Source organism: Parasteatoda tepidariorum, chromosome 5 (genome assembly GCF_982258835.1).
Source record: "Parasteatoda tepidariorum strain Cologne lab strain chromosome 5, Ptep-v5.0, whole genome shotgun sequence".
NCBI lineage: Eukaryota > Metazoa > Arthropoda > Arachnida > Araneae > Theridiidae > Parasteatoda > Parasteatoda tepidariorum.
In genome coordinates, this window is record NC_141759.1 from 36,873,890 (window position 1) to 36,888,934 (window position 15,045).

Sequence of the window (15,045 nt, forward strand, 5' to 3'; positions counted from 1 at the left end):
TGAGACAAAACTCGAATGATTCCGAGTTTAAAAAAAATGGGTATGCATACCTACCGATTTGTACGGTCTCTTAAAAGATTTTACAAAGTGGTAAAAAACAATCAATTATGGAAATATTTTCTAAAAATTAAAAATTTTTTTAAATGCGAGATTTAATGTTCAAGACTCTATAATGATCATACCACTAAGAAAATTTTTTCTCAATGGCTGTACAAGTTAGCTGCTATGGGTAAGCTATTTTCTGTTTTTATTGAGTGGTGTAATTTGAGAAGTTTTTGAATATGATCTTCTACTTGGTTATAATAATTAAACACCAATTATGTAATAATAACTTTTAATAAAACAGTTCATTAAATATTTTTTTAAAAAATAATTCTAAAGTTTTGTTAGGGTAAAACTCTCCCGACCCCTTAAGTGAGCGAGGTTTTTCTCTTGTCCGTTATTACTACTGAATTATTTAAAGAGCTCTTGTAACCCTGCCCATTTAAAACCTTTTTATGTTATTAGCCTTTATTATTCTAAGTTTCAAAGAATTCCAGAATGATTTCCATTCTATTTAGAAAGTTAAAAATACTTACAACAGAACATTTCCTTTCCATTATAAAAGATAAATAAAGTTTGTACTCTCTTCTCTCTAAACTACAAGATCTTATCAACATTCTTGGCAGTTTCTTTGTTCTCTGATCATACTTGACAGTATTACGGTCGCATTTACATTTTTAACCTTTCTTTAATAGTTAGACAATATTAATGACTTTTTACTTATTTTTGTATAAAAATTGAAAAAAAATTCCTATTTTTTTGATTTTTAGAATTTTCTAAATCTATGCTATTCTTAGCATAATTTGTTTAATTTTTAATCGAAATCGTAGGTTTTGTCCGTTTGTTTATCTAAAAATTCAGGATGTATTTCAAATGAGTAGACATCAGAAACGATAAGCAGGTTTCCGGTTCTTCAAGTCCACGTGATCAATTACTTCCTTTGATAGTTTCGGAAGTTGAATTACTTCAATGTCAAGAATATGCCATACTGTTCTTAGTCACGTTGACAATTAAAGATGGAAAATATCCACCCCTTCGTAATACTCTCATTTCTTGCAACGATACCCGCATTCCTTGAAGGTAAGATTTATAAAAAATCAATTTGTCGTGGTATTCCTGTTAGCAGCGATAGCGTGCAATTTTGTCTAAAATAAATATATTATGTTTAGTTTCTAACTCTCTCAGTTGATGGGTCAATGAAGAAATATAGAGTTTAATTAGGCGTTCAGTGTTTCAGCTAGAATTTGGAACGACGAGTCTTCAGAACCCAGGACTTAAAAAATTTCCGGGTCCTTTTTTACTAAAAGCGAATGCCTATTTGAAATAATATATTTCATTTAAAATAATTTAAATTGACAACCCCATTTATTGATAGAACAAGCAAAGAATTTCAAAACGAAGATAAAGATGTATTTGAAAACAATGTTTTTTATTTAGAACTGGTCATACACTTGTTAAAAAGAAAAACAGCAATGTAGTTTGATACTCATATTTTCTATATATATATATATATATATATATATATATATATATATATATATATATATATATATATATATATATATATATATACACATATAATTTTATTTTTAAATTTCAAATTTGTTATTTTTTTTCAGGAGCTTTCTGCCACGAAAATTGGATCAGTTATGAGTCTAAGTGCTACAGACCAATAAACATTCGTAAGAATTACTACACAGCCGATTTATTTTGCATGATAACAGGAAATCAATTAGCTTCGATATCATCCATTGAAGTGCTGGAAGTTCTCACTTCGAATATAGTTAAAGGTGAGTGAAGTTTAACCCTTTCATAGCTGCTAACTTGTATGGTCGATGATGAAATGTTTTATTGATAGTAGTAACTGCTAAAAGCAAGTCATAAACTCTTGGGAAGAGCGCTTTTTTTTCTGTTGCATGTGATTTTTTAACAGATCTTAGATAACTTTACATTGCTGATTTCATATCTGCAATTGGTTTTATCTCATCAAAGTTACAGTTCTTACGCAATTTAATAACATAGTTTAAGCCAGGAATTTTAAAAATTCATTCAAGTGAATACTAGGTGACTCTCTTCTGTAGTACGGAAAAAAAAATATCTGTTGCCAACACACGACCGAAACTTAATTCTGTTAATTTAATGTATTCAGAGGAGTAACAAACCACTCTAACAATTCCAATGAACACTTCCGCAAACACTAACTCTTTGTTCAGCGCAGGTTTCTTTTGTTCTAAACTTTTCTCGTCCTCAAGTTAATTAGGGTAAAACACACAAGCCTCTCAGATCGAACGGCTACAGCTTATATCTCTTTCTACACATCTTGGCACGAGTTCTAAATTCAAAACAAATTAAGATTTCCATAACCTGTCCATATAAAATTCTCATACCACTGATTCTGGGGTTGCACAGAGTCAGTACAGCACATTTCAGAAATGGGAACTTTCCATACTTTTCTCATCGGTCCTTGTTAATTTAACGCCACAATTAAAACAAATTGAAAGATAAAGCTTTCTGCATTCCAATTCCTTATAAATCGGTCAATTCTTACCTTCCTATTCATTGACCCTTTGAGTGATCTTGTTACCGTCTGAGCTCCATCTCTTAGTGACCACCATATAAAAGGGGTGAGGGGCAAACATAATGATTTGTGGTTACAAAGTAGTTACAAAGTGATTACAAAGTAGTTACAAAGGGATACATAAATGATTTGTAGTTACAAAGTTTTACTAATCTCAACCGTTACTGAAACAGTGAAAAGTTCTTAGCGCTAGGCCTAATTATTTCTCCCACATTCCTACTTGAAATAATTAAACCTCGTTACCGACATTGCTGCAGTAATGGTAAGGGGAGTTCCTAAAATAGACTTTGTCGTCACCGTCACTAGAAGATTTCTGTTGACATTAGCTGAGTAATTTGCCATGAATTCAAAAAAAAAAAGAAAGTATGGGCTTCCCGATTGATTCCAAGAAAAGTGGCTGGACAACTATTTTCCTTCTATTGTTAATACTATAAAAGCTAAAATAGAATTTCAAAAATTTGATAAAACAAAATTTATCTTTTAATTTTTTTTTCTGCAATAAGTAGCTTACCATGATGCCAAATATAAAAACAATCTCAATTTTGAATTTTTTTTTTATCGCTTACGTTAATTTTTTAATTGTACAGCAGTAATGTGATATTCCTTTGATTTCACCTGAGCAATTTGAATGATAAACTATTCTATATACTATGTGGGTATAAATCTATAAATCTTAGCTCTCGGTTCTTCGACAGTTAGGTGATTTTGTCAATTTTTTTGTGATAAAATTCTGTCACCAGCGAAACTCCCCTGACCATTTTTGAAACTGATGGTGAGGCTAATCGTAGGACTTTATAAAACTTGAAGTTAGAGATTTTCTATTCCAAAATGTATTAAAAAGCACTTTCGTTTTTTTTTAACCATCGAAAGTACGAAATCCATTACGTACGAAATTACGAAAAAAAAAATACGAAAGTACAATTTTTTAAAAAAAAATTCATTATGAAAAAGTACGTTTTTGCGCAAAAATAAGAATGCTCCTAACTGTTAATAACAGTCATAACTGCTAATCAGTGAAAAAAAATTCTTTATTTTTTCTGTTATACAGGATATAAACATAGCACTTTACAGAATGGAAATTCATTCAAAAGTTTAAAAATTATTAGTTTTTTATGAGGATTTATGCTGAATAATTACACGATAATAATTAATCTTTACATAAATAAAAGCGAAAGTCTGTCTGGATTTATATTTTCGCTTATAGCTTGAAAATGAGGGCACTGATTTGGATAATCTTTTTGTAAGCAGTTTGCAATTTTTTTAGGTGGTTTGTAAGTAAGAAAACCGCCACTATCTGACATCATTTAAATGCTACATTTCATTCATCAGAGTGAAGCAAGAATGGTAACAGATCGAGTATACACTGCTCAAATCCGTTCGTCTGATCGTAGAGAAACAAGAATGGTAACAGATCGAGTATACACTGCTCAAATCCGTTCGTCTGTAACATCTGAGAAAAGGTTAGACAAAAAATATTGTCCATCTGAAATAACTTGAACAAAAATATTTATAACGAAACGTGAAATTGGCCAACAGAAAATCACATTAAAGTGATGTAAATTATTTCCTTTTCGATATACGAAGTTTTCTTTAAATGCAATTTAGACTGGATGCCTTGCAACGCAAGCAGATTGCAGCTAATTTGAAGTCAATACTCTTATAAGTAAAACACATTCAAAAAATAGTTTATGGGGTGTATTCTTCCACACCTCGAGTATTTTACAAAATATAGGGACAACGTCAAGTTCTGAAAAGTTAGGATAAGAACTATTTTTATTCTTTAAAATTGCGAAGTGGTGAAGCAAATATTTTTATACCAGGGAGGATAACTAAGATTTCGATTTACCTTTCAGATAGAGATACTGATTTCTGGGTCGGCTTGGAAATTTCTCAATTGGAAGGCAAATCCATTTGGAAAGATGGAACGAATGCAGCTAATCAAAGTTGGATTTCTTCCGATTTGATGGCAACAGCATATCCTCCTCAATGTTCACTCTTCGATACAACGGTCTGTTTTTTAAATCATACAAAATCAACGATTCATATAAAATTTTATTTAAGATTTTTGAAGAATATTATTTCCAATGGTAGCGCATAAACTTTTAAAACAAATACAATTAAAAATCAAATTATTAGAATGTTAGTGTTTGACCATTTGCCTTTCGGACCTTATATATACCAGCTAAAATTATTTTTATCCTTATGACTGCCGTGTAATTGAAAAATCAACGTGAAGGACAACAAATTCAAAATTCCGATTTTTATATAGTTAGCATCTTTGTCTTCTACATACTGAAAAATTTTTTTTTTCAAAAATGAATTTCGCATTATCAGTTTTTTGAAATTTTATTTTAGAGTTAGCAACAGAAGGAGAAAAGTTGTCGATTCACTTCTCAATCGTGAAGCACTTTGTTTTTTCAAATGCACGACAGTATACTGGACTAACGGTTTCCAATTATTTTCGGCTGCTGAACCCTAAATGATCGACATTATTTTGATGGAACCGCAAGAATTTATGAATATACTTCATTAGCAATTCTAAACACATCAGTTTACGGTAGACTAATAGTTATTTTTAAAATATGTAAGGATATAAAGTATACACAGCAGCGTACAGGACTAGTGGTTCCCAATTATTTTCGGCTGCGGAACCCTAAATCATTGACATTATTCTGACGGAACCCCAAGAATTTATGAATACATTTCATTAGCAATTCTAAACACATTAGTTAACAATAGACCAATAATTATTTTTAAAATATGTAGTGATATGAAAAATACACGGCAGTATACTGGACCAGTGGTTCCCAATTATTTTCGGTTGCGGAACCCTTAATCATTGACATTATTTTGACGGAACCCCAAGAGTTTATGAATACATTTCATCAGCAATTCTAAACACATTAATTAACGATAGACTAATAATTATTAATAAAAACATGAAATGATATAAATTTTATAAATTATTTAGTGAATGTAATTTTTTCATCCTATCGTTTAATCAATTTTAGTTTTAAAATTAATTTTTATTTGGGACAGTTGATTTGCATAGGTCTGGAACGACATCGATAGTCTAGTTCTTAATTTGAATTAAGTGCATGCATAAACTGAAAAATGAATGATCTGAAATATGATTTCCTTTAAACTAAAAACGAAAAAGGAAGAAAATAAACGTTGAGTGTGCTTTTTTGAGAAATATACTTCTGCATTGTTGAATTTGTTTATTTTTATTTGAAGCGAAAATAGTAATGGAATTTTTCACGAATGCGAATATTCTTTTCGTAATTCATTCATTATATCCTTATTGGAAAGAACATCGTTTTGAAATTTCGTTCTTCACAAGCGTCTCAATTAAATTATTTCGTGAAAATAATGGAAATATTAAATTTGTCATGGATTATTAATTTAATTACGGGCTTCGAAAATCATTATTGGTTCAAAATATTTCCAACTCCCGGAACCCCTATGACCTTTCAGTGGAACCCTAGGGTTCCGTGGATTACCAATTGGGAACCGCTGCACTAGACTTTACTGGCATTCAATATACAGGTCAACATTTCGTACTATTTTGTCACTTAAAAGTTAACGTTAATTTTTTTTTCAGTTTGTAAAGTTCTTGCAACACGATTTTCTATGCAAAAATATTAGTGGATTTACACGCATTGGTCAGAGTTTTTAATTGCAATGAAAAATTATAGAATGTTCAAATCAAATAACCTTTAAGATAGTTTTATGGTACACAAAGTTCGAATTATTTGAATCTAGTAGATTTTGTATCATGACTATTATGTATACACTACAAAAATATCCTAAAACCTGCAAAAAGATGCTAAAATGTATCATTTTTTATGCAATAATTAAAAATAACTAAAAAAACGAAGTAATAAATTAATAGATATTTTTTTTTCAAAAAATAATTTTTTTTGGAATTTTACTGTTATTGAATGAAGTATTGAATATTTAATTTTTTTTTTCTCTCTATCATATGATACTAAGTTGCAAATTTCTACGGAAAAAAAAATCTCCTTTTTTGCCAATATTTAAAGCTCAGGTCTCATAGGGAATGAAAATATGAATATACAATATTTTTTTTACGACAAAGAAAATTATTTTCTGATTCATCGGAAATATCATAGCAATTTGAGGGTGTGCATTGCTTAAAAAATAAACGGACCTTAATTTCTTTTGATCTAATCATCAGATCTTCGCATTTTAAGACTCAATCATAATGGTTTATTAAGGGAATGACGTCAAATATGCTTATTATAAGTTATTTAAAGTTACAAAATCAGACACGAAAACGTACTTTCTCTGAATAAACATGTAGTTTTTACGATGGATTTGGATTTCTGACTCCCGAAACTTAAGAGGTAGCCACAATCTAGGAAATATGGTTCCAATAGTTTGGTCTGGAGAACGGTTCAAAGTTTGGTATTTTACTTTTGCTCAAGAATTCGGCTTATCTCAAGAATTTTTTTTAGCGAATTGTAAAATTTTTGGCGAAAATTATAAAATTCGTTCATCGAAATTAGAATTTTGTTCATCTAAAGAAGAAATGGATATTCAGAGAAAGTACGTTTATATGTCTGATTTCGAAACTTAAGATATCGCCTGCACTAATTTTTTAGCATATTTGAAATTACCCCCTTGAACCATGAGGATAGACTCCTAGAATGTGAAGATTTGATCATTAGATCAAAAGTTAATCTACGTGGTCAATTTTTTTATTTTTCGTACATGAAGTTTTGAATGAAGTAAAATTTAAAATGAATATTAGTAATCTCTACCATGTGTGCTAAGAATATTTAAAAAAAAAATACTTATTAGGTATTACAAGATTGACTGAAACTTTTTCTTGTTTGAAAAATTGCTTTTATGGGATATAAATTTAAATTCTGGTGTATTGTTTTTAAATTTTAGAATAACTTGGTGATTAGTAAGAAATGTGATATTGTACATAGTTTTATTTGTGAAACTAACAAAACGATGTTTAATCCTATTGAACATTGCAAAGAAGGACTGACACAGGTAAAAATATTTTTTTTAACTGTTTAAATGCAAATGTTTCCTATTTTTCGGAACATGTCTCTTTTTTAAACTATTAAGGTGTGGTATGTTTGGTATCTTTGTTAGAGTCCCCACTTAAACTCTAAAAGGAAATCTAACTCTAGAAAAACCTTCCACATGAAAATGTTACCGAGAATGGATTATAGGTTTCTTCATAAATAACACTAAGCTTAAATAAATAACTATCTTTATTAACATTTAGGAAACTTGTAAATTTAACTAAAACGTTCTAACATATATAAAACTCAACCACTTTAACATTGAAGCAGCATAGAAAAAAACTGCGAAAAGGTAACCGGTGAGAACATGCCGGACTGCTAGCTAGAACCGACGGGGAGAGAGAGCAAGCTGTGGGGAGGCGGCCAAGTTATATCCAAAACATACTGTGCTCGTTTTGCTGATTTCGCCCTTCACGCATATCTCCATTCAGGTATGAGGTTTACGTCAATTATCGGCTGCAAGCGACGTAGTCCAACGTCAGAGATTCGTAGTTCGGACTTGGCATTTCAGACCGCAACGCCACAGAGGACTGAGGATTTAAATTTTTCATTCTTACCACCTACAGTTGGAAAAATTTGATATTCCTATCAACTAAAATACATAAATGATATATACTAAAACGCTTTTTTTTCTTCTCTGAAATTGAGATAACAGAGGAAAATTTCCATTTAATATACATACAAACCAGCTACCATTTTTTATCTTTGAGGCACTTTACTGCAATATAACAGTTCGTCAAGTAAACGACGAGCTACTACTCTTTTAGTAAAATATTTTATGCAGTGGTAGACATTTAAAACCCATGGACCTTTCAGAATTTTTGGTAGTTTTGCTAACATTTAAAAAGCTCCACCACTAACTAGAACGTTGTATATGAACTTTTAAATCATTTACTATAAGTAGTAGTGTGGAAAATAAGTTTAAACGAACAAAAAATAATACATTGAAACATAAATTTAGCTCCCACTTGAATAAAATTTTACAAAAAAGTTGAAAATGGGCAACTCCGTAATTGGTTAATGATACTTAAACATAATCTGGTCGGCTAACTACTAAAGTATAAACTTATGAAACAATGGAATACATTTTTACCAAAAGAGTTGAAAACTTTCATGTTTTTTTACAGCGGGTTACTTAAAAAAGTAATAAAGGTGGTTGGGTAGATATGAAAATTAAATGTATTTTAATTAGTTCATATTCTCCATTTTAAGGGTATATAAGATATCGGCAAGTAAACGGTTAACTATAGTTATGTGTGTAAGATTGCTTTTTACATTGTTCTATGGGGTTTTTACTGTCCTAAAAAACGTAAAAAAGGCGGTTGGATAAATATGAAAAAAAAAGTATTTTAATTAGTTTATAGTCCCCATCTTGAGAGTGTACAAGAGTTCGGCAAGTAAACGGTTAACGGTACTTAGGCATAAAATGTGCAAGATGGTTTTTTACATGGTTCAACGGGGTTCTTACTGTCTTTAAAAAAGTAAAAACGGTGGTTGGATAAATACTAAAATAAAATGTATTTTAATTAGTTCATATTCCCCTTCTTGCGTAATTTTTCGAACTAAAAGTATCTAATTGCAAAAATTGTGAAATCGTATTTTTACTTTAAAAGTAAAAGCTTTGAGAAAGAAATATATAGCTTTTGTTTTACATGATTGTCCCCACTTTATAAAATTTTTTAAGGACCCTGCTTTACTTTTTTCTTTGAGTTTCTAATATGGTCTGTCTTTCTAATATGGTTAGTTACGTGGCTCCCAAATTTTGGCTGTATTTCTTTTCCGCCGGTGGCAACGTTTGCTTTGTTTTGAAAACGCCAAAGTATTCTGCCTTTTAATGATGTGTTTCTGATCTAATATATATAATTCTTTTACGTGGCTCCCAAATTTTGGCTTAAGTACTTTGTACAACTAAATAAGATTATTTTCATAACACTTAAATATTTACTTTATTTTCTTCATTCATAGAGAAAACAGTCAGCAAAGAATTCTGTTAGGTTAAAAATATTTCGCTAAAAAAATAACGAATTCTAAAAGAAATAAAAATAAACAACTTATAAAATAAAAATGCTGTTGCCAGCCATAGAATTTTTTAAAGTTAACTTAGCAACATAAATCAAAATGACATAGAAGCGCAACTAGATCTAAATTATGATACCTGAGCGCTTGACGTAACAAATCCTTCAGTTCTAAAAGTGTTGTATCGCCAAATGCCCAAATTAACAATTGTGTTCTTAAGGAAATTCTATAAACAGTTTTAAATAAAAAACCTACTTCTACAACTGCTTCTTGAAGAACTTGGCTCATTGATTAAAAATATTATTTTAATTTTACAGTACTAACTTTACTTCCACTTACATTATTGCTATGACCCTCTTTCATTACATTTTACAACTTCATGCTAAATTTAAGGACTTTAAGTTGTTTTGTGGTTAAATACTGACATTTAGAAATGTGTACATAAAAAAAATAATATTTAGAGGTTAAGAGTTGCTTCAGAAAAATTTGAATTGTTGACATTGAACTTAGCAATGGAAACAATCGTTTTCGTGAAAAATTGAATTGTATTGTTGACATCAAAACTAAAAATATTGCGTTTGAACTTAACAATACTACCTTAATTTATACTTTAGAATTGCCTCGGAGAAATTTGAATTGTTAGCAATCACTTAAACAAAAATTTTTATTTTAACTGACAAATACTATATTATAATTTTAACTTTTTCTATGACTATACTCATTTTCTTACTCTTTTCTTTGTTTTTTATACATTTTATTTTTTTGTGATAAAATAAAAAACTTAGTTATTCTGCTTCTGAACACTGATGAAAGCTCAAAATGATGGGCTTCATCAACAATCAAAAATGTATACATTTATTTTACAAATTCCATATTATTAAGGTGGCGCCCTTCTGAGAATTAAAAATACAAAATTATCTTCATCAAAGTCGATGCTTTACATCCGGCTTTCAGTGGCAGACTACTATTTCATATCGTTTTACAACACATGGCTTTAGCCCTCTGGTGGGAAAGACTTTAAAACAAAACTTACAACAGTTACTTTTCTCAACAACTGAAATTTAGAATAGTGTGATTAAGAAAAATATGTGAACTGTTTGCAATTTCAAATTAATATTGAAATGTACAGGTTTAGAATTTTCTACAGTGAAGAGTTTTCGGAACTTCAGTATTCAAAAAAGTATACAAAAACTAGACGTTAAGAACGTATCCAATGAGCGAGCAAAGCGAGCATTGGATTGCGAAGCAATCCGAAGTGAACTGTGAAAGCAGTTCCGGGGGCTGGTGAGCGCCAGCGAGCAGGGGGCGAAGCCTCCTATATATATATATATATATATATATATATATATATATATATATATATATATATATATATATATATATATATATATATATATACATACCTGCCAACTTTTACGCATTTGGCGTAAAATTTTATTTCGATATTTAAAGTGGTAGTAAAATGTATGCTTTCTATATATTCTTTGCATTTATAAACTTGATTTATAATCTTTTTGACCACCACTATTTTTTAAAAAATTAAGCATATATATTAATATAATACTTTTGTTGCATGCCGTATAAACTTCTCAAAGTTACAGCGTATGTTTTTTGCTTAAAATTGTAATTTAAATTCCATTTTACTACCACTAGAAAAAATCCTCGTCGAAAGGATTAAAAGTTGGCAGGTATGTATATATATATATATATATATACTCCAAAAAACAAGCGTAAAAGCTGCCTCCGATATATATATATATATATATATATATATATATATATATATATATATATATATATATATATATACTCCAAAAAACAAGCGTAAAAGCTGCCTCCGATATATATATACATATATATACAAGATATATATATACCAGAAGATATAAATAGAACGAAACAAATATATGATTTCGTAATAGTTCTCATGTACTTATTGCTCGTGTGGGGTCCAGCCAATCGCAACATAACATATCTTATAGCTTTTGCTATTCGCCACGTTGCTATAACGAAACCCTTTACTTGTTTCGTCAGAGGTATGCATTTTTGTAGTTAGCTGCGCTGATGAATTACAAATTTTTTTTTAATGTTTTTCTTATAAATTTTTCTCTCTCTGTGTGTGTGTATATATATATATATATATATATATATATATATATATATATATATATATATATATATATATATATATATATATATATATATATATATATGCGTATTTATATTTAATATATTCATAATAATTTCTTTATTATTAAAATTTTAAAATTATGATTTTTTTTTTGTTCCTTTAAGCCAAAGGCATATTTGCACTTTAATTTGTATTTGTAAATAAGGACAGGTTTTTAACTTATTTTCAGCATTCATTCATTGGTGAAGTAACTGGCAGGTGTTTATATAGATTACCAATAACTACAAAAAAAGAAAAAGTTGAAAAAGCATGCTCTGATAGCGGCGGTGCTTTTGTTGACCTGCATGACGTGTAGGTATTTTTATATTTTTAAATTTGAGAAGACATTTTCTGCGTGTGGAAAAGGTTCCAAAAATTCCAGTGTATCAAGGCGCGAAACTTTAAATATGAAATCACAATGTTATGTTTAAGTTAATAATTCTTTAAACGAAAATAAATATGACGATAAAGGAATTTTTTAACCTTTCACACTGTGAGTACTTTAAAATACTATTTAAATTAATACTAGCCTCCTTTGGTGACCAGCTTGGTCACCTTTAAATTTTGTACAATATGCAAACTTTAAAGATAACCTAATTGAATAAACAGCACAACTGTGTAAAAATGGTTTTCAACTCCTCCTCGAATTTTATCACCATAATTAGTTTTAAACAATATATTAATCCATTGCACTCTGAGCGCTTTAAAATGCTGTGTAAACTGATGTAAGCACTAAAGCATTTAAAATACATACATAGTACTTTTATGTCATTTTTAAAACTTTTGCTATCACTTCAGAGGCGACATTGGAGTGCAAAGGGTTGACCACCTTCTAACTGTTGTTCGAGCAGAAGTACTTTTTAAATTTTAACTATTTCAAAGAAACATCCGCGACAATGTCGAAGTTTTCTATATATTTAATTTTTGTAATAATATAAAGTCTGCCCACTAGTCGTTCAATGACAGAAACCACTGTAAGTATGAGTTTGGGACATTTCAGCAGTTCCATCTTTGTTGTTAGTGTGATATGAGACAGAAAACCTAGCTCAATGCTTCATTATTGTTATATATATATATATATATATATATATATATATATATATATATATATATATATATATATATATATATATATATATATATATATATATATATATAACACAATAAATAAGTACAAAAAGGATAAGAAAAAAGAGAAAATTGAAGAAAATTAATAAGATTTAGTGAAACTTGCTTCGTAATCATGAAGATAATATTAATTTTAATTTTTTCGATTTGAGTATTATAAGAGAAGAAAATATTTGCCTTCCTGATTTATACGATAAAGGAAGTGATTTTAATTTTAATATAAATAAACTAATTACTTGGAATTCTAGTGTTTCTGAAAACATCTATTTAACTACCCTTTTTAATCAAATGAGTAGAATTCAACGAATGTTTATTTATCCAAAAAACAAATCAACAAACTCTTGCAAAATTTGATAAAAGAAACAATGGATATCCTACTAATGTAATTAAATTTATACAAAATCATTGAATTAATTGTATTTTATTATTTATAAATTTACTAAACACTTCTTTGTTCATTTATATATTTTTCTCTTGTTCAAATGCATTTCAAGCAAATCCGAAAAATCATTAAAATTGTAATAATATTGTTTTGCAAAACATTCATTTTTTCGACGAATATTATGTTAAAATTATCGACAATGTTTATTTCATGAAAAAAAAATGCTTAGGAGGGGGGGGGGGGGGAGAAAGTTGAAGAAAAGTTTAAATTTTCTTTTCTTTTGCTTAAAATGATCTCTTTCTGCTCAGATCTCCAAACATTTGAAAACGCCTGTTATCGAACATTTTCGATATGAGAACATAAAGTATGAATGGAGTAAACCTTTTTTACAACCAAAATATACAATTATTTCACATTAAATTTATAAGTTTTGTTCTTTTAGAATGAATGATGGACTAAATGCTTTTTATGAGCATAAAGTGATGACAAATGATGGTCTTAAGTATTGGACATATTTGACTTGGAATGGAAGTCACGTTCTCTGGGAAACTGGAGAAGTTCTTCAACATCATATTCCCTTCATAGAAGGTATTTCTCTAAATTAATTTATAAAAACAGATTGCATTAAAACTATTTTTTTAACACCTAAATTTTTTTTTCAATTTCTCCTTGAGATTCTCAAAAAAAATTTTTTTAAGTAAATAAATACAGAAAAATTCATTTGGTTTTAATTCAGAAACAATTCTTCAATTTTTTATTTTTACTTTGAGGAATTATATAGTTTTGCATTATGTCACTAATATTTTCATGTGATTTTTTATAACAGGAATTTTCTCTTTTTTGCAGGCACAGGAAGCTGTGTTACAGTAGCATTTAATTTTACAGGTTCAAATCTAGAAATTAATCTATTTCAAACCGAATGTAACAGTCAAGCTCACATCTTATGCAGTGCAAATCCCTCTTTAATGTCTACAACGAGTGCGGTAACAGTTGCACCACGAAATATTTATTGCCCTCAAGGACATAACTGGAAATCATCATCAGTAACTGGAGCATGTTATTGGGTATAAATAATTTTCAGTTTTTGGAAAAAGTAGTGTGTTTAATCATCACGTCCTACATCAGAAAGCCTCCACACGGGATTTTATAAGTAGTCTGCACAGATTATTTAAAAAGCGAACCAGTTGTGCGCATGAACCCAATTTCTATTTTGAAAAGTAATTAAAAGAAATGTATCATATATATTTCAGAATTGAATATATAGAGGTTGACAAATAAATAGGACAAACCAATCACATTCATAAATTAGACAAAGTTTTAGAAATATATTTGCTACCATTTTCAAATTTCTAATAGATTTTGTATTAAATGACTCTTTCGTTAACTGGTTTACCTTCATAGTGGTCTGATCGGACTACCTATAAGAAACCGTGTGGAGGCTTTCAGTTATAGGAGGCATTGCCTATGTAATATTTTCTTCGTATTGGTATCAATTTCGTATCTATTCACAATCCACATTACGTTTATAGGAAGTCATAGCTTCATATTAGGACATAAATGTACGAGCACAAAAATAAAGGAACTATGAATAATTTTTGATCTTATGGTCGGAACTTTTAACGTTCTAGAACTCAATTGATCTGATATGCTAATTAGTTTGAGC

At 29.2% G+C, this 15,045-nt stretch overlaps 1 protein-coding gene across 1 annotated transcript in view; it reads left to right on the top strand.

Moving 5' to 3' along the window:
• The first annotated feature begins 631 nt into the window (after positions 1 to 631).
• LOC107452426 (macrophage mannose receptor 1) overlaps positions 632 to 15,045 on the top strand; it is a 77,342-nt gene continuing 62,928 nt past the window's right edge. The window contains exons 1-7 of the mRNA XM_087163678.1: positions 632 to 1,122; positions 1,662 to 1,832; positions 4,474 to 4,628; positions 7,541 to 7,648; positions 12,063 to 12,184; positions 13,825 to 13,970; positions 14,229 to 14,446. Coding sequence (XP_087019804.1) covers positions 1,059 to 1,122; positions 1,662 to 1,832; positions 4,474 to 4,628; positions 7,541 to 7,648; positions 12,063 to 12,184; positions 13,825 to 13,970; positions 14,229 to 14,446 — 984 coding nt within the window. The 5' untranslated portion in view covers positions 632 to 1,058. The remainder of the gene's footprint in view (positions 1,123 to 1,661; positions 1,833 to 4,473; positions 4,629 to 7,540; positions 7,649 to 12,062; positions 12,185 to 13,824; positions 13,971 to 14,228; positions 14,447 to 15,045) is intronic.